The sequence below is a fragment of the Podarcis raffonei genome, chromosome 8 (assembly GCF_027172205.1).
Source record: "Podarcis raffonei isolate rPodRaf1 chromosome 8, rPodRaf1.pri, whole genome shotgun sequence".
Taxonomy (NCBI): Eukaryota; Metazoa; Chordata; class Lepidosauria; order Squamata; family Lacertidae; genus Podarcis; species Podarcis raffonei.
The window spans coordinates 20,204,244-20,225,031 of record NC_070609.1 but is presented as its reverse complement, the minus strand read 5'-3'; the positions used below and the strand labels follow the sequence as shown (position 1 = coordinate 20,225,031).

Sequence of the window (20,788 nt, the reverse complement as noted above, 5' to 3'; positions counted from 1 at the left end):
GCTAAGCAGATGATGACAAGCAGCTAGGATCACAGCCTCTGTGGCTATCCATGAAGCTTGGCTGCTGTTCTCTGTCAGACAAGGATGAATGGGTCGGCTCCAGCCCCCTCTGTGAAACAACCCGTCTTGCTGGCCACATGATGCCTTTCCCTTTGAAGAAAGCAAATCCTCAATTTTCTATCTTTGTGTTGTTAGGAGAGGAAAGCTACCTGTGTGTGTGCACTGTGTGTGTATGTGTGCCTTACTCGGAGAGGCAAAAAGGAGAGCAGCACTGCAGTCTCATCTTGCAGATTGTGTCCTTGGTGTGATATTAAAGAGTTTCATGAATCCACAAGCGGAGAAGCTCTTCAGGGGGTAGCACTTGCACAGACTCATCACATTTCTCCGTCTCCTCTCCCCCGTAATTTAGTAGCCTAGCAGGTGATTCTGTTACTTTCTGGAAAAGAGGGGGGGGAGGGGAAAAAACATACAGTAATGGGGAAAAGATGGAAGAGCATTTACTTCACCAATGCAGAGGGATGGAGGTACTGGGTTAGTATTGCAAAGCTCAGTGTTCAAAGCAGTGCTCAGGGCTGTAGCCATAAGATGATCTGTGTAAGTCTGATTCCCTTAGGCAGAAATGAGGAACCTGGCTTCCTCCAGTTGTTTATGGGCTTCCATCAGCCCCAGCCAGCATGGCCAATGGTCAGGGTCAGGGATACTGGAAGTTGGCCAATTTCTCAAGGGCCACAGTGTTGCCCACCCCAGCTTTAAGTGATATCCCACCCTGCTTTTTAATTTTAAAAGTTAAGTATCTAGCCCTCTTCATGGTGGCGCTATGAGGGGAGAAGAGCACAGGTAGGGTTCTACCTAATAGCTCACTAAGTTGCTCCAGTGCTGGGTTCAACAAGCACAAAGGCAAATATAGTTACATAGCTTTAAACACATTGAGCTACCTGTAACCCTTACAGCATTATCCCTTCATTTACAAATCCGAGCACCTCAATGATCTGACTTTTGTCATTTCAAGGTTATGTGCACATTCAAAGAACATGTCCCCCTACAAAGAATTCTGGGCAATGTAGTTTATCCCTCACAGAATTACAATTCTCAGCAACCTGTAACAACAATGCCCAGAATTCATGGGGGGGGGGGAGAAATGTGATTTTAAAAGGTATGGTCATGTGTCTGCAGCCAGACTGATTGCAACTCTTATGCATTCTAATAACCTGCCCAGGTAACAGGCACAGTATAAGCGCCAAGCTTCAACCCATGGCTTTTAAAAGCAGGGCACATCTACCTTTTCTGGAAGTGTTAAGGCACAACCTCAATACAGTACTCCAAACCATTTCTTATCTTACCAAAGTGTCCGGCAGGCTCTCGTTCGGGCAGCAGGAATACTGGCAGATCTGACATGTTTTCCAGGCAACCCAAAGAAGGGCCAAAAGAGTCACAACAGAGATAACCAAGAAGAGTGGGGCGAAGGTGACCAATATGGCTTTGCCTGCTGGAGACAAAAAAGAGTCTGTAGTTGCTAAGAAGGCAGAAAACCACAATGAGGGGCTCTGAGGTGAAAAGCATCTGGGAATTGATATAATTGCCACTCCTGCACATTGTGTTTACATGGCTTTGCACTGTTCTGAAGAAGAGTAATGTGAAACAGTGAAGTAAAGGGAAGCAGTGCTCCCTTTCCATTATGGGCTATTCCGGAGCCCATATAGAGTCCTTAAGTGGGTTCTCTATCGGTAGGAGAAAATAACAGAGGCCAACCAGAGTATATTGAGAAGCAAAGCGGCTAGTAAGCCTGATTTTTATTCAAGGAACTGTTGCAACAGGGTCCCCACTCACCACATGCAGGAGGGAGGAGAACCCTGAACAATGGTACGCAAGCCCTTATATAGACTTTTGAAATCACCCACCCTGTAAGTCCAACAAAGGTGTCACAAATGTTCAAGTTTATTAGATTTATCTGCCCTGGCCCCCCAGCAGTGGAGAACCATGTCTGGAAAGGAGAGTATCTTGGTTGTTCTTACCTTCGGCCCTCACACACTGCACCTGGCTGAAATTGCTGCTCCGGTTTATGGCTTCAACATAGGTCTGGGCTTTAACACAGTATTCAGTACCAGCTTCCATGGTGTCCATATGTAAGGTAGTGCTGCTGTCTTTCACCACTTTGTGATACACCTATGGTGAAATCAGTTGCATTTGATCAGGTAATGGGAACATATAGCTCAGGTGTCCCCAACCTGCGGCCCTCCAGATGTTTTGGCCTACAACTCCCATGATCCCTAGCTAACAGGACCAGTGGTCAGGGATGATGGGAATTGTAGTCCAAAACATCTGGAGGGCCAAAGCTTGGGGATGCCTGATATAGCTGTCCAGACTAGAGACGGAAAGTTCTGTGAATTTTGGTTCTCTTGGGTTCTCATTTTGCCAGTCTGAAATGCACATTTTATATTTTAAAAAATCTTCATGAAAATTCAGCATTTAAGCACAAATTTATCCTATTGAACTTAATTTTATATGCAGCACAAACTAATGTACAAACACTTTCCCCCTAATATAATGTATTTTTGTATGTTATTTTCACTGGTATCTTTGTTTTTATGCACACTTTTACTTAATATATGTATTTTTGCAAAAATCATTTGGAGAACAGCATCAGAAAATTCTGATAAGAACAAATTTTGAAGGATATCTATGTTTCTGTTCACATGTTGTTTTGGAATGCACAAATTTGATAGATTCTACTTTAAATGCATACTGAATGGATTTTCTCCTCCATCCCTACTCCAGACTTTATTGCATTACAACTTCTATTATCCCTGTTCATTGATCATGCTGTTTTGGGGTGAGGTGAGTTGGAGTCCAACAAGACCTGGAGGGCCACAGGTTCCCCACCCCTATTATTTGATTAACTGGTCTGTTCTTTGCTTTGGCATGAGATCCTGTTTGGTCACCCTCTCTGACACCCAAATATTAATGAACTCCATTGCTAAACAAGAAGAACCACCACAGCCCATTTCTGTAATGCAGCCAAACAAGGTGCACAAATACTAGAGCCAAAACAAAAACTGTTCACAAATTTGAAAATTCTGCAAGATTTCAGAATGCAAATTTGACTTTTTGGATTTCCGGTTATTTTCGCATTTTGCTTTCAGATACTTTCAGAGGCACTCATTAAAAAACCGTCTCAGGGAAATATAAATAGGAATGTCTGCAAGCAAATTCAAGTTAGATCTCCCCACTCCCCACCCCTTTTATTTCTAGGCAGTTGTAAGAAATTCTGGTCAATTAGGGAGTTGTAGGAAGTTAAATTGTTATAGTACAAGACAACTGAAATAAGAGATTAACCCAGGTTCCATTGTATAGGGAAGGGCCAAAGGTTCTGAAAGCTACCAAGTAAATTGTTTTCTGATTTCTTTGTAGGTAAGCTGAGCAGCTGCCAAACTAGACATTACTTCAATTGCATAGATAGCAACAATGTCTTTTTAAAAAAATGTAATACTAGGTTACTGGATGAAGCAATTTTCACCAGGATAGCAGAGTGTAGGGAAGGGAAGGTTTAATCCAAATTGAACTTTTTTTCTAAAGCTAACTGCAGCAGGGCATAAAGGTAAAGGTAAAGGGACCCCTGACCATTAGGGGCAGTCGCGGACGACTCTGGGGTTGCGGCGCTCATCTCACTTTATTGGTCGAGGGAGCTGGCATACAGCTTCTGGGTCATGTGGCCAGCATGGCGAACCAGAGCAGCACACGGAAATGCCGTTTACCTTCCCGCTGGAGCAATACCTATTTATCTACTTGCACTTTGACGTGCTTTCGAACTGCTAGGTTGGCAGGAGCAGGGACCAAGCAACGGGACCTTACCCCGTTGCGGGGATTCGAACCGCCGACCTTCTGATCAGCAAGTCCTAGGCGCTGTGGTTAAGGTGATTTTAATTGAGATCATTGCCCTTGGCCCTGGTTCAGAAGCTCCAGCTGGGGCAGAATGCACTGGCCAGACAGCTGATGGGGGCACATGGCTGGCAACATGTGATACCATTGTAAAAACCTCTGTACTGGCTGCCCATCTACTACTGAGCCAGCTTCAAAGTCCTTGCATTCATTTCTGTTTCACTGTGAAGGAGCAACTGAGAAAGCCTCTCAGTGCAGGCCCTTGCACTTTTTGCAAGCTGATCTTTAAACTTATTGATAAAGAGTCTTTTAAGACATGCAGATCCCTGAGCTTTCTGCACCTTGGGTTCCACAACTGAAAAGGTCATACCCTGCGCCACAGCCATTCTGACCTCCTATGGTGATTAAATATAAAACAGACCCTCCAGTTTATTGTTGTGGCCAGGCAGACTCACTGAGAGAAGGCCATCCTTTAAACAGTCTGTTCCCACTTAGGATATTTGCATCACAGCAAGTAGGAATCAAAGAGATTGCATACACCATCAGGCAACAGTATATAGCAAGAAAAAAAATGGAATTAGGAAGGACTAAAGTGAAGTCTCCTTGTGGATCTTTTTCTGTGCTGCTCCATCATAGTAACGTTCAGAGTTTTTGGCAGAGCTTCAGGATAGCCTAACCTAACTTCTAGACCAGGGATGTGGAACCTGTGGTCCTCCAGACATTGATGGTCTACAACATCTCTGATCATGGCCTATGCTGGCCAGGGCTGGTGGAAGTCCAATAACATATGGAAGGCCACAGGTTCCTCATCAATGCATTTGATCTTGTCCATGTAATGCAAGCGAACTTTCTTCTCTTTTGTTCCTGCATTCTCAGGCCAGATATAAGACCAAAACTTACCTTGTGCCCTTGGCCCTTCTTCCAGTAATATATCCAGAATTCAAAGGCAGGTCCTAGACGCTCAAGTTCCACTAGCAAATGATATCCATCAGCTGTGACGGTCAACATAGGTGGAATGAGGGAGGCTGTGAAAATGACAGAATGATATCCATCATGGGACCATACATGAATCTCGCATCCCAGCTCAGGAAAAACAAGGATCAATATGTTGTGGAACAGCCTAAAGCAGGGGCCCACAACCTTTTCTGAGCCTGGGGGAACATTTGGAAATCTATTTTTTTTTCTTCTCAATACATTTTTATTCAAATTTTTGTAAATAAACAATTTCTTATAAATGTAAGGTACACAAATAAACATGCCAATAGATATTACAATATATACATATATTTCATTTACATAGTTTATTATATCCCTTCCCCAAACAAACAAACAAACCTACAAACAAACAAACAAACAAAAAACCCTTTGAACTCCCCTCTACCCTTTTGGTAAGTATCAAATTAAAATTCTGTAATCACGTATTCTGTTTTTGATCTTATATATTAACTGCTGTTAGCGTTGCTCCATCCCCGCTAATATCATCTACAAATTATTTCCAATGTATTTCCAATATTTATTCCAGTTTTTATGACATTCCTGTTCATCTTGATCTCGTATTCTTCCTGTTATCCTGGCAAGCTCGGCATAATTTACCATATTAACATTTGGAAATCTAAGAATCTGTTGTGAGCATCACAAAACACCCATTTCATAGAATAAAAACTGTCAATGCTCAGGAACCCCACCCCTCAAAAAGCCCCTCAGCCCAAATACCTATACACATCCCCAAAACAAAAATCAGACAATAAGAAAAGAAACAGGCAACTTCCAAAATAGGGGCAACATCCCTTACCAAAGAAGAAGAAAAAAGACAATTATACACACTCCAAACAAACAGAAAAAAGCAGGCAAAGCTGCTGCTGCTGGTGGTGGTGGTGGGGAACGGGATGGGACAGAGGCTTTATGAGGAAAAGGAGGTAAGATGGCATTTCTGGATGCTTACAATATGCTTTGTAGCCAGGCACAGCATCACCTTGGTTTAAATAACAACACCCAGCAGTATAAATAAATAAATAAATAATGGAGGGCAGAGAGGGACCTTGGCAGGTGCCCATGAACACCATATTGGAGGCCGCCAGCCTAATTTGGAATTTCCAAAATGTTCTGAACTTAAAAGGAGATCAGATGGGTATTTGGTATATACTCATTAAGTATCTCCCCTCCCCACCCCAATGCTGTGGTCCTAATCAATCTTACCCTACCTCAGTTGATCTGATTAAAAGAGAGAGAGACAGAGAAGAGAAGATCCATTCATGGATCTCAAACATTTCATCTGCTTTAGTCCTTACAGTGCATTCTGTGCAAAATTTGAATTCAGTGCAGCTTATCTCATTTGTGGCCCCAGTCTATGGAACGTATAGTATTGCCCAAAGTGATCCACTTGAGCAGAAGCTTACAGCTTTATGTTCAGTGCTGATGTACTGAGTTTGTGAGGTGCTCTCATGCTGATGCACAAATCTTTAGGTACCATCTTGAATCTGTCATCTGTTTTCTCCGATTCCTTCTTGTTTTTCTAGTAGAAACCCCTCAGGGCTAAGTTGGGAGTGGAAACTGGATTCCACCATCAGGGCCAGGCATTTAGCAATCTTGCATAGACTTGAAATGTTTCTTGGGCTGCTGAGTTATCAGTTTTGCCTGCAGGCGTCATCTACAGTAATAGTACCAGCAATAGCTACAGAAGAAGGAAGGACAAACCAGTTCTGTCTAGATTTGAAGGGAGACTATACCATCCAAAATACAGCGTGCCTTTATGAATTGCATAGAGAATGGTAATTCAGGCAGATAGAATCAGAAGCATCTGACCAGCTTGTACTCTTGAATTTCACTCCTACACATCAACTGATAAAGAAAAGGGAGCCCTGGCTTCCTTTCCAGCTAGGGCAAAAAACTAAAAGTAAGAGTTGAAAAATGCTGCATCAACTGTCAAATTTTGGAAACAACTTTGTCTGGAAGTCGCATTTTCTGAGCTGGAATCCATACTTCTAAATAATAATAATAATAATAATAATAATAATAATTTATTATTTGTACCCCGCCCATCTGGCTGGGTTTCCCCAGCCACTCTGGGCGGCTTCCACAAAGACCAAAAATACACTAATATGTCATACATTAAAAACTTCCCTGAACAGGGCTGCCTTAAGATGTCTTCTGAATGTCAGGTAGTTGTTTATCACTTTGACATCTGATGGGAGGGCGTTCCACAGGGTGGGCGCCACTACCGAGAAGGCCCTCTGCCTGGTTTCCTGTAGCTTTGCTTCTCGCAATGAGGGAACTGCCAGAAGGCCCTCAGCGCTGGACCTCAGCCTCCAGGCAGAACGATGGGGGTGGAGACGCTCCTTCAGGTCTACTGGGCCGAGGCCGTTTAGGGCTTTAAAGGTCAACACCAACACTTTGAATTGTGCTCGGAAACGTACTGGGAGCCAATGTAGGTCTTTCAAGACCCGTGTTATGTGGTCTCGGCGGCCGCTCCCAGTCACCAGTCTAGCTGCCGCATTCTGGATTAGTTATAGTTTCCGGGTCACCTTCAAAGGTAGCCCCACGTAGGGTGCATTGCAGTAGTCCAAGCGGGAGATAACTAGAGCATGCACCACTCTGGCGAGACAGTCCGCGGGCAGGTAGGGTCTCAGCCTGCGTACCAGGTGGAGCTGGTAGACAGCTGCCCTGGATACCGAATTGACCTGCGCCTCCATGGACAGATGTGTGTTTATTAGGTTAAATGTGCTGGCGGAAACTCACTTGCTCCAAACCTGTTTTTATTACGACCTCACATTTGTGGAAGGCTGAGCCATGGGATTCAAAACAGATTTTCCGCCTCAACTGTGGCAAATTCCATCAAATTAAAGCAGAGAACTGGGGAGAACTGCACTTGCTGTAATTCTCCACAGGAAAATCCCTAAGTCATTAGATCCAATGGTGAGGCAGCCCACCATTACGTAGGCCCACAGGAGCCAAATCCTAGGGGCCGAGGTCTGTTCAGCCTACCACGATAAAATATTTGAGGGGGCCGGGGGGCCCTAAAGTTGATGGGCATTGCCAGTCAAATGGTGTGCATGCACAGCATCATATGATTGATTATGGGGGAAAGCCCTTATCTCTCCCCTCTCCCAATATTTTAACTACCGTATTTTTCGCCCTATAGGACGCACTTTTCCCCCTCCAAAAATGAAGGGGAAATGTGTGTGCGTCCTATGGGGCGAATGCAGGCTTTCGCTGAAGCCTGGAGAGCGAAAGGGGTTGGTGTGCACCGACCCCTCTCACTCTCCAGGCTTCAGGAGAGCCGCAGCGCCAGCCCCACAAGGTCGGGGGACAGCGGGGAGGCGGAACGCCGCCATCCCGCTGTCTCCCGATGTGGTTTGGAGGCTGACGGCGGGGAGACGCGTGCTTCTCCCCACCGCCAGCCCTGCAAGCTCCAGGGACAGTGGGGAGGCGCAGCGTGTCTTCCCGCTGTCCGCGGACCTGGTCTACAGGCGGGCGGCGGGGAGAAGAGCGCTTCTCCCCGCTGCCTGCCCCGCAAGCTCCGGGGACAGCTGGGAGGCGCAGCGTGTCTTCCCGCTGTCCGCGGTCCTGGTCTGCAGGCGAGCGGAGGGGAGAAGAGCGCTTCTCCCCGCTGCCTGCCCCGCAAGCTCCGGGGACAGTGGGGAGGCGCAGCGCGTCTTCCCGCTGTCTGCGGACCTGATCTGCAGATGGGCGGCGGGGAGAAGAGCGCTTCTCCCCGCTGCCTGCCCCACAAGCTCTGGGGACAGCTGGGAGGCGCAGCGCGTCTTCCCGCTGTCCCCAGACCTGGTCTGCAGGCGGGCGGAGGGGAGAAGAGCGCTTCTCCCCACTGCCTGCCCCACAAGCTCTGGGGACAGCTGGGAGGCGCAGCGCGTCTTCCCGCTGTCCCCGGACCTGGTCTGCAGGCGGGCGGTGGGGAGAAGAGCGCTTCTCCCTGCTGCCGGCCCCACAAGCGCCTGGGGGGGAAATAATTTTTTTCCCTTTATTTCCCCCCCAAAAAACTTGGTGCATCCTATGGGCTGGTGCGTCCTATGGGGCGAAAAATACGGTAAGTTGGCACCCTATGTAGGCCCCAACCTGTGTACATTCAATTGTTTCACACACACAGTTTTAACACCTTAATCAGGACCAAGTTTGTGGGGAGGAGTGTCCCACAGCAAAATGCTGTTGGTTTCCCAACTCAGTCAAGAGCTTACCTGCCGAGAGTGGCAGGCAGACTTGAGCTGCCATTCAGATTTCACAAAGTGCCCTGGAGTGATGCTATATGTACATCGAGTGCTCCAGTGCATTGTGAGAAATTTAAAACTGCAACTCAAAGCTGCCTTCCTCAGCTTTGAAGGAGGAGAGGGCAGGGCATGAGTCTGCTTCAGTGGGATCCAGGCAGGTTTATAGAATCAAAGAATTGTATAGTTGGAAGGGACCCCAAGCCTCATCTAGTCCACCCCATGCAATGCAGGAATCTCAGCTAAAGCATCCAAGACAAATGGCCATCCAACCTCTGCTTGAAAACCTCCAAGGAAGGAGACTCCACCACCTCCTGAGGGAAACCATTCCACTGTTGAACAGCTCTTAATGTCAGAAAGCTTTTCCTGATGTTTAGTCGGAATCTTCTTTTTGTAACTTGAAGCCATTGGTTCGAGTCCTACCCTCCAGAGCAGGAGAAAACAAGCTTGTTCCCTCTTCCATGTGACAGTCCTTGAGATATTTGAAGATGGCTATCCAATCTCCTCTTTTCCAGGAGAAGCTGCTTGGGTCCTGGCTAAGCTGCTCAATGGTGCCAGTTTGCTGACACCCAGGACTGACCTCAGTAGGAACAAGGTCCCCCAATGGGATCATTAGCACCTACCATTATTCTAAGGATCCCAGCGTGAGATGTGCATCACAGAGGAGCACGTGAATGCACTTACTTGTGACACGATTGAAGAAGCTGCTGAGAGTGGCCCAGTGCGAAGCCTTGGTCCCCACACCTGCCCTGACACGTAGATCGTACGGCACAGTGGCAGAAATGTCTTCTGTGATGTCACACTGAGTAACACTAATGCCCGTACACTCTCCAATGGGAATCCAGCTGTCGTTGGCATAGTCTCTCTCATATTCTCTGAGGGGAAGAAGAAGAAGAAGAAAAATTAGGGGAAAGAATGCAACACGCTTTGCTGAAGGCAGTGGTTCTTACTCATTTATTACATAAAATCTGTACACCGCTTGATTGTAAAGAAAACCTCCTCAAAGTGGTTTACAAAAGATGAAACAGTGAAATCGAGAAAAGATTACGACTCTGCTTTAAAACATGCAGAAGTTAACATACTGAAACAGATATTAAAATTACCTCAACCTTCTAAGCATCTGGGTAGGCTTGTCTAAACATGAATGTTTTTAGCGGGTGCCGAAAATAGTACAGTGAAGGCATCTGCTTGATATATCAATAGGCAGAGAGTTCTGTAGGCGCTGCCACACTAAACAATTGAGTTCTTACAAATGAAGAACAGGTATTATGTGTAGTATTGCCAATTCCGCCAACTGAAGCGGACGATTGGGCCACTGACCTACTTCACTCAATAATGTTGATGCTTATTGGTGGCAGCTCTCCAGGAAGAAACCTGGAAATGACAGGGATTGAACCTGGGGGCTTCTGTATGCAAAGTGTGTTACTCAATTGAGTTATAGAAGACTGAGATCAAAGCAGAGTACAAATTACGCACTGTACACTTGAGGGTGACCCGCCCCACCCCGAAGCAAATATTCTGTGCTCGTTTTAAATAATATTTGTTAGGAACCCTCACACACATGTGTTGCAACGTGAATAGTCCCACAAGGGCAGACATGTCTGGTAGCAGATACAGTTCTTTCCAACCTTCTCACATGGGCTAGTTTACTGCAATGCCACTTAATAACTATGGCTTGGGCCCAAAGACATGCATCAGAATGTCACATTAGGGTTATGTGGGGATAGAAAGGGTTGTATTGCTCCAAACTGGAAGTGGGCAATAACATTTTTGAAGGATACTTTGCAAGCAGAAACCTGGAAGAGGGAGCAAGCTGGGCTAGAACCTCTCTCCGCAATGTTCTACTTTTTTCTCACTTGCAGGAGTTTTGTTTTGTTTTTAACGCTTGGGAACATTCAAAGGCACCTCCTTTATAGTCTGGACCATAGGCTGTGTGCACAACCCCATTTACTCTGCATTCAGTACATTCCCACTTAGGAACCAGAGTACACACCACAACAGCCACATTCCAAATCTATCCTGTTGTTTCTTATGAAATAATGCATTTTGATGCATTCCCCCACCCCCAAAAGAAACCAATTTAGATCCTTATTGAGAAAAAGAATGACGTGGCTGTGTTTCAAGTTGGTCGTGTGTACACAGCAATAGAGTCAACTTGACCACCTCAGAATATTTACCACATTATTCGGCTGAATGTGTGGGTTGGGCCTAGGCAGACTACATGTTCCAGTCTGTGAGGGAATTTTGCAAGAGCTCAGCCAAAGGAGCAGGATAGGCCCTCTCTGATAGTCAACAGCTTGCATTGGCTTGGGTCATAAGATCCCTGCTGGGTCAGACCAAAGGCCTATCCAGTCTAGGTTCTTGCTCCTAACAGTAGCTAACCTTATGCTTACAGGAAGCCCACAACCAGGGCATGAGGGCAATAGGGCTATTCCACTGTTGTCCTCCAGCATCTGATATTCAGAGGCATTCTACCATCATGACTAGCAACAGAATTTGCCTAATGGGGATTATCTGATTGATTTTTGATTTTTATTGTTATTCATGTTTTTATACCGTATTTTATGCTGCTTTTATAATTAAGTGTTTTAAAGTGTTTTAAATTTGTTGTTAGCCGCCCTGAGCCCGGTTTTTGAACCGGGAAGGGCGGGGTATAAATAATTAAAAATTATTATTATTATTATTACTACTACTACTACTACTACTACTACTACTACCCTTTTAAAAACATAAACTATATATTTTGGAAACCATAGTTTAATACTGAACGGTGTGAATAAGTTCCCTTCAGCTTAATTGGATGATCCCAACCCCGTGTTCTAATTATCCATTTCTTCACACCATGCATAATTTAAGACTCTTCTGTCTTGTCCTTTACATACTAGCCTAAAAAAAGAAAGAAAGGTCAGCAGTGATAGTTACTCCATGTTTAGACTCAGTGTGAAAAGTTACCCTTGAAACTCGACAGAATATTTTACAGCTGCTCCAGGCACCGTCACCGGGCTCCATACTAGAAAGTGCTTCATATTAGTGGACAGGATCGTGATGTTCCGAGGAGCTGGCAGTAACACACCTTTGTGTAGGAATCACCCAGCAACATGCAAAAAAGAGAGAAAACCAGAAGTTACAATTGGCTCTGTGAGTTATTATGGAGGAGCAGAGGTTACTGTTACCGCTGGGTTGCTCTGTCAACAGGATACAGACTGACATGCTCATGTCCAGCTTTGTCTGAGAAAGGTGTGGAATCCACTACCTTGGAGATTTTATATATATATATAAAAGTCAAATGAACATCTGTCAAAGATGCTCTAGATCAGTGGTTCCTAATTAGCTAAATACTGCAGAATCCCTACTTTTGAAACTCTTGATATTCCTATTGAAGTTTTTGTTTTGTGAATGGGGTCCATGGACCACCAGGTGGGAACCACTGCTCTAGCTATTTGACACACTCTGAAAATTTGGGCAGCTGCCTATGTAGAAATCACACTTGTGTTTCAAAGATCAGTTCCTGCACATAAAAGGGCTTTTGCTTAGTTTCCCCCCGATTAGGGCTGCAGGGCACCTCCATCAGCTCTGCTAAGAGACCATCTTTATCAGACCCTTTCCTCAGCTGTCATCTGCCAATGGCACTCATTCCATCAGGCTACAGGAGAGGAAGAGATGGAACGGCAGAGCCTACCCTTCAACCAGTCAGCAATGTTTGGTTCCTCCTCTTCAAATCTCTCCATTCCAGCTGGTTGCAACAAGACATCTGTTACTACAAACTAGTGCCTGAACTCGTTTTCTGTACTTGCTTTTCCCCTCCTCCCCACCTTTCCTTGTGTGCTATGTATCTTAGATTATGAGCCTGAGGGCAGGGACTGCCTCATCACTGATAGATGCAAACTGCTCTGGGAGGCCTTTTTTCTTTCAGATTGAACTATGAAAGAAAAACGCTACCACTACGATGGCTGATAATGATGATGTCTAGACTACGGTTAACATTAACTACGATCAGCAATATTTTTCTAGAAAAAGAAGTGCCAGAAAAGAGTTCTAGTGAGTTCTGGCTGAAAAATCCCTGACTATGATTACCTTCAAACAAGTCGACTTGAAACCGTAGCTACTGAAGCTGGCTTGTTTTATAATGTTCATAAGGAGGACTGTGCACATGCTTCACATGTGAAAGTTTAATTCCTGCCATCTCCAGGAGAGCATTTGCCCCTCAGTGTAAACAGCAGTGGGTGGATCAAAGGTTTAATTAAGGAGAAGGAAGAGTCCTTTGCACCTAACCATAATTTGCATGTCTGAACGACATGGATAAATGTGGCTAATCAAAAGCAGAAGCTTCCTAACTCTGGGAGAGTGCAGCTGTATATAGTTATGGCAAGTGCCTTTCTGGTTAAATAACAATAATGAGGCGCCAGGGCTCATATCTTGATAAAAGCATTACAGGCGTCAACACAACATAGCTGACATGGGCAGCAAAAGCAGTAGGCGACTCAGTACCAGTGAGTACTGGTCACAGAAAAAGCACTGGTTATGGCTAATGGCTAAAACCAATGCTATTTTTCTTAAAATAAAAAAAGAGGTGTGAGAACACACCATGAACACCTCCCTCATTCTCTTAGAATGGCAATGGCGCCCACCTGAGAGGTGCTGGAACTCAGTTCCGGCTGAAAAAAAAGCCCTAGCTAAGACCAGACTAAAAGAATATGTGGGGAAATTTTGTTTCGCAAGGTGTAGGCCGGAAAGAAGGAGTCACCAAATCTTGTGCGTCACTTGTTTGAGGATTGAGTAGCCTGAGGGCCTTTCGTTACAATTCATTTTCCTCATGTCATATGCATGGGTCACATATTTCCCCTCAAACTTGTCTTCCTGTTTGTGAAGATACCACTTTTTCTTTTTTTTAGTACTCAAGGATATATAGCTCTGAGGAAGCTCAGGCCAAGAAGCACATGCTGTCAGCTCCTTGTAAGAACCATCAATGGTCTGAGGGAACTACCTGGGCACCAGTACTATTCCCCGGGGTTACTTAAGACCTGTGTGACCTGAGGGAAGGCAGAAGTGATGAAGCCCAGGGGAGGAAGAACCTACCATCAGCTTTCAATTGACCTGGGAGACTTTGGCCACTCTCCATTTTATAGGATTTTTTGTTTTTTGTTTTAGTGTTTTACAATTGTGAACTGCCTTTGGTACCTAAGCAGAAAGGCACCACATAAAAGAAATACATTATAGACCAGGGTTGTGGGTTTTTTGCTCATTTAAGGTCCCCATCATTTAAAGCAGTATTATACCACTTTTAACTGCCCTGGCTTCCCCTGAAGAATCCTGGGAAATGTAGTTAATTATATCATTTATGAATAATAGTAATCTCCCTTCCATCTCTGTCACCATGGAGAAATTATCTTAAATCTCTAGACTGAAGTATACCCTGTGGATGTGAGCTTAATCTATAATGTAAAAGATTTTCCAAGTCTGTTTTGATGCAATGTGGATGACTGCACACAATACTTAACATCTGTGCATGCATTTGTCCTGGAAGACAGCACTCTATGCTTGATAACTGTTTTTAACTTTTTCAACAAAGTTTGTAAGCAATCATGGCTTCCACCAAAGAATCCTGGGGACTAGTTTGTTAAGTGTTCTGAGAGTTGATATTAGGTTAAGTACAAGAATAACCTTGCACATTTGTAAGTTTCCTCCCCTTTTTCTTTCTTTTTTACACAGGTGTCTTAACAATTGTTATTCTTTTCATGTCTTATTTTACCTTGTGCATTTATAATTTTATACTAGGTATATATATTTTTCTATTTTCCAATAAAGAACATAACTCTTTAATAGGTTGTACTATAGAGGTGTGGAGCAGATGGTATAAGACAAGCTTCCTCACCCTAAATCAGATGGTATAGGGCAAGCTTCCTCGCCCTAAATCCTGCTTCCTTATATACCACAATTTCAAGATAACTTAGCAGTATCTACTATTCTTTCCAAAGCAGGGCTCCATCGCCTGCAAGACTTATGAAAACGATGTGCCACTTACAGAACCACAACTCCTGGAACACTTGAAAGATTGGCATGGGGTAACCACAGAGTCATGACACTTTATGAACATCTAACTTTAGCAAGCTCCCAGAAAGGCAGGGTCTGTGTGATATATCCCCTACTGATACAATCCCAGTTCTATTCACATACTACTATGAAACTGGTGTGAGAGACAGACCCTATAAGCAAACTGAAAGATTCTCAATGGCTTAAGATTTTATCCACCCGTCCCTTTAGGTCTGTGTCTGCTAACATTAAGGAGAATTCTTTGAGAGTGAACGCCTTTGGCTTTAAAAAATAAGGAAAAACATAAGCATCCTACACTGCACTGTATTAATTAACAAATAAAATGAACCTCACTAGCTGTGAATGGATAGACTATGTGCTATTGCTGTCTTAACATTTGTGTACATGTATTTATTTGATCGCCGAAGAATTGATGCTTTGAATTATGGTGCTGGAGGAGACTCTTGAGAGTCCCATGAACTGCAAGAAGATCAAACCTATCCATTCTTAAGGAAATCAGCCCTGAGTGCTCACTGGAAGGACAGATCGTGAAGCTGAGGCTCCAATACTTTGGCCACCTCATGAGAAGAGAAGACTCCCTGGAAAAGACCCTGATGTTGGGAAAGATTGAGGGCACAAGGAGAAGGGGAGACAGAGGACGAGATGGTTGGACGGTGTTCTCGAAGCTACAAACATGAGTCTGACCAAACTGTGGGAGGCAGTGGAAGACAGGATTGCCTGGCGTGCTCTGGTCCATGGGGTCACGAAGAGTCGGACACGACTAAACGACTAAACAACAACAACAAATTTATTTGCATAGCTACCGCTAAGAGAGAAATCGAAGTTATCGGGATGTAAGAGAAGTGGGGAGGGTCATCAAACCAATTTAAAAGGCCTGACTGATTTTAAAACCCAGTGCCAAAAAGTAAAACCTCCCTGCAGAGAGTTTTCCAAAAATGGAGTCAGTGGTGTGCGGTCAGTGGACTAGGCTAGTCCTCCTAAATGTTCCCCTGACACCTCCTTCCCAAAGCCCGGAAAGTTTCTGCCCGGCTTAGGGAGGGAGGCACGATGCTCACATACACAGTGTCCTCCTCACAATTACCCTCGCAAGCTGGCACCTCTGGCCCCAACTGTTCCCCTACGGACAATTTCACCACACACCACTGATTGGAGCAACACCACAGAAAAGTCCCATAAAGAAATATATGAAAAGATTTGGTTTTGGAGCTAAAATTTAATATGCAATAGTTAAAGTGTTCAAGGATATAAGACAACAGCATAACATATAAAAAGGTAAAGGTTAAGCCCCTGACAGTTAAGCCCAGTCGTGAACGACTCTGGGGTTACGGCGCTCATCTCGCTTTACTGGCCGAAGGAGCCGACGTTTGTCCGCAGACAGTTTTTCCGGGTCATGTTGCCAGCTTGAGTAAGATGCTTCTGGCGAAACCAGAGCACCACACAGAAATTCGGACCACCGACCTTCCTATCAGTAAGCCCTAGGCTCAGTGGTTTAGACCACAGCGCCACCCGTGTCCCTATAGCATAACATATATGGAACAACAAATACAAACCTCTGTCAACACAACAAGAATCAATATTATGTAGAGAAGATCGCACATGGGGGGAGGGAGGTATAGGGCAGTATTTGGAAAATTGTTAAAGATATATGTGATTTAAGAGGTAAAGAACAAGGTGTCAAAAGAAGGAGACTAACATTAATGAACAGTAAAATAAGGAAATCTGAGAAGAATATGGTACAAATGAAAACATGTGAGTCATGTTCTTGCTTGTATTTTGGTTTATTTGGTTTATTTTGGTTGTAAAGTCTTCTGTTGTAAAGATTGTATATAAAAAGAAATAAAACATAAAAAGTGAAGAAAAGAAAAGTCCCTCTCTTCAACCAAGGAGATGGCGAATGACAAGGTAGTCGCAATGTTCCCCCATGATGACAACTGCCCAACAACAAAAAGGGACCTGAGGTAAATGGAACTGAGACTAGCAGAACTATTGAAGAACACAGTGACTCCCCTGAAGACAAAAATCAGTGACCTGACCTCCAAAGTGGAGACCTTCACTGGCATCATCTCCACTCTAGAAAAGGAAAACCAGATCCAACTAAAACAAATAGAGCAACTCAGAGAGGATAACACACATCTGAAAAATAAGTCAGCTGATACGGATAGCTGCCAAGAAAGAGAAAGCATGGAAGCGAGAATTAAACTAGCAGCCCTTGAAAATCACAGTAGACACTGCAATATTGGCTTCCACAATTTCCCTGATAAAACAGAAGACAAAAACCAGGCTGATCTCATTGTATGTTGGCTAAAAACCACAATTCCAAATCTGAAACTTGAAGTAGATGATCTGAAAAGGGCACACAGAGCTCTAAGACCCATGCCGAAAGCCAAACGCCCCTCCACGAGACATGACATCATCGTGTGCTTCACCTGCTACAAAAATAAAAAAGAAATATGGAACAATCTCAGAAACTCAACCAACTTCCAATATTGAGAAAACCACATTCTGGCCTTTAAGGATTTATCGCAAGAGACCCTAAACCGAAGAAAAAACCTACCACCATGTATCCAACATCTTCAACAAGCAGGAATCAAGTACCGACTTTCGCCTCATTGTAACAACTGACACAACACAGCACACGGCCACCGGCATACCTGAAGCCCTGCAACTTCTGGAGAACCTCAGACTTAAACTTCCACCAGAATGGCAGCCATCTGACCCACCGAACAACAACCAAGAAGAAAATACAGCTAATGAGTGAACGACAGTCAACAAGAGAAAGAATAACAGAAACGACATGACAATGCAAACCAAGACAGTAAAGTACCACTCACAGAACAGCTCCACTGAACACAGGACTACGAACCAACCTCAGCTAAACCCACACAGCACAGATTGACAACCCTGCAACAACATCTACTGCTGAATTAAGCACCCAGAAAGCACCTCAAACCAATAGACTGGTGAAGCCCCCTCTTTTCCCCCTTTCCTCCCTCCCTTGCTATCCACAGAGATCCTTCCCATATCAACACCTTCTTCTTCTTTGTCGATCACTCGTTGTAAGATTGTCTTCCATGAACACGGTTTTAACAGTGAGTCCGTAAATGATTGTGGAGGCAAATTCTGGATCCACATGTCCTTCCACAGTGGGGACATAGGTTTCCTGGTGGGAGTTGATCATGGTGAGGGTTCACCAAGCGTGCCTTCCTCTTAGCACGTTTCTCCCTTTTGTCCTGAGTTCGAGTGTCTTCAAAGCCCATGACACCTTTGGTAAAGGCTGTTCTCCAACTGGAGTACTCACAGGCTAGTGTTTCCCAGTTCATACTACATTTTAAAATTTGCCCTGAGAGAGTCTTTAAACCTATTTTGTTGACCACCAGCATTACGCTTTCCATTTTTAAGTTCGGAATAGAGTAGGTGCTTTGGAAGACAATAACCAATCCAGGTGACGCTCCTCCATTCTCTCCAACTCCACCCACCCCAACACGCCATCCGCCCCAACAACTCCTCACCCCAACAAACCATCCCCCCAACACACACACCCCTCGCTGTAATGACTATACACAAAAAATAAGCACACAAACAAAAACAGAACCCACCTCTCCATCCCCTTCCTCACCACATGAATAAAACAAAAAACAAAATAAGCAGGTAAAAGGAAAACAGAAAAAGGCAAACTCATGCTAACTAAAACAACACTCCCACCCCAATAAAACAAACAGCAAACAGCATTTTCTAGGAATAAAAAGAAGGAAGGAAGGAAGGAAGGAAGGAAGGAAGGAAGGAAGGAAGGAAAAGGCCCTTTCTCCCTAGGACATATCTTAATGGATTTCACTAATTAATGTTACTTGGAGAAGAGTCTCATTTTAAGATATAAAGAAAATCTAAACAATCTGGAAGTTACAGTTAGTTCTAGGCAATTTTCCCCCAGCTCCATGCCCCATCATTCTGAACCGGGATCAAACATAAATAACCACATACCTGACACAAAAAGTGGCATCAAAGTAAAGATAAAGGACCAGAAGCAAATTGCCATTTCACTCCAAATTAGGAAGTCTGCTGGGGTATGGCTGGCCCTGGCATTTTCTGTTCCTGGGCCAAGAGTCTCTCCATGTTCTGAGCTGAATGGCAACTTGAATGTTCAGTGCAGAATGCTGTTGCCGTTGCTGCAGCATGTAAACTGCTCCAATAGTCACGAGTGTGGCTGCTACTGGATCCTACCTTACACATGCAATTGCATTGCTCAGGAAGGTGTGGCCACAGGTAATTTAGGTTCTGTAACAGGTTCAGTTAATTTCATTTGGGTATTTTCCTACACTATAGGTTGAGCAATTGACCTAGAGAGAGAGAGAAAAAATGCTGGCTACGTTGGCTCTGAGATTAGGCAATCGACAACTTGGAGGAAAGCTCAGTTGCAACAACCAGATATTATCGATATTATCAAAATTCTGGAGTGAAAGTTGTTGTCTGAAGGCTTTGGAAACCCCAACAGTTGATATTTATTTATACCTGCTGTGCATGGGAAACTAGGCCACGTCTCCATTACAAATGGCCAAGGGTGTAATGAAGACATCTGCCCACACCCAACTCTCATCCCACATAAATAACTTCCTGCTTAAACCATTTTATCATCCCATGGGAACATTGTTGGAAGGAGGGAGAAAAAAAGCGAAGCCAAGCTGGAATTATTGTACAGTAGATAGTTGTGGATACTTCTTCTTAAATAAAGAATGCTAAAGAGCTGGCAAAGGGGCAGAAAAGGTCAAGTAATGTGAGCAAGGGGTTTGTGCATTCCCCTTTGAGGAAAGACTAATACATTTGTGGGTTACACCTCCCATCATCCGTAGCCATTGGTTATCCTTGCTGGGGCTGATGGGAGATGTAGTTCTGAGAGGTTTTTTTAAGTATTCATGGGCTCCCTTGATAGGACAGGATGTGTTGGACCTGTCTTTCATTTGTGCATATTTTTGTGGTTTTTTTTAAAAAAAGTTTTTTATTGTTTTAGTGTAGTTTTAGTATTTTTGTTGTGTTGTAAGTTGCTTCCAGTCATTTCAACGGGTAAAGCAGCTAATTAATGATAATAATGATAATGTGCTCATGGGAAGAAGATGTAAGCAGTACTTCTGTTTTAGCTTTCTTTTCTTTTATTTGGTCACCAGCATTCTTTAACTTGTAAGTTTTCAAATCTGGACAGTTTGATCTTCTCCATGCTTACCCATAAGACTTGCTACTGAATAAATGTGCATTACTAGCGTGTGCTAGGGACGCGGGTGGCGCTGTGGGTAAAAGCCTCAGCGCCTAGGGCTTGCCGATCGAAAGGTCGGCGGTTCAAATCCCCGCGGCGGGGTGCGCTCCCGTTGCTCAGTCCCAGCGCCTGCCAACCTAGCAGTTTGAAAGCACCCCCAGGTGCAAGTAGATAAATAGGGACTGCTTACTGGCGGGAAGGTAAACGGCGTTTCCGTGTGCTGCGCTGGCTCGCCAGATGCAGCTTTGTCATGCTGGCCACGTGACCCGGAAGTGTCTCCGGACAGCGCTGGCCCCCGGCCTCTTGAAGTGAGATGGGCGCACAACCCCCGAGTCTGTCAAGACTGGCCCGTACGGGCAGGGGTACCTTTACCTTTACCTTTACCTTTACTAGCGTGTGCTAA

General features: G+C 44.4%; 1 protein-coding gene across 1 annotated transcript; it reads right to left on the bottom strand.

Annotated features, from left to right (window-relative positions):
• Positions 1–111: 111 nt before the first annotated feature.
• On the bottom strand, positions 112–19,807 carry IL20RB (interleukin 20 receptor subunit beta). Its single transcript, XM_053398407.1, has 7 exons — positions 19,122–19,807; positions 12,045–12,165; positions 9,777–9,967; positions 4,777–4,901; positions 2,013–2,163; positions 1,341–1,486; positions 112–436 (listed from the first exon to the last, which is right to left on the bottom strand). The coding sequence occupies exons 1-7, from the start codon at positions 19,174–19,176 to the stop codon at positions 311–313; spliced, it is 915 nt and encodes a 304-aa protein (XP_053254382.1). The 5' UTR covers positions 19,177–19,807; the 3' UTR covers positions 112–310.
• Positions 19,808–20,788: the final 981 nt, after the last annotated feature.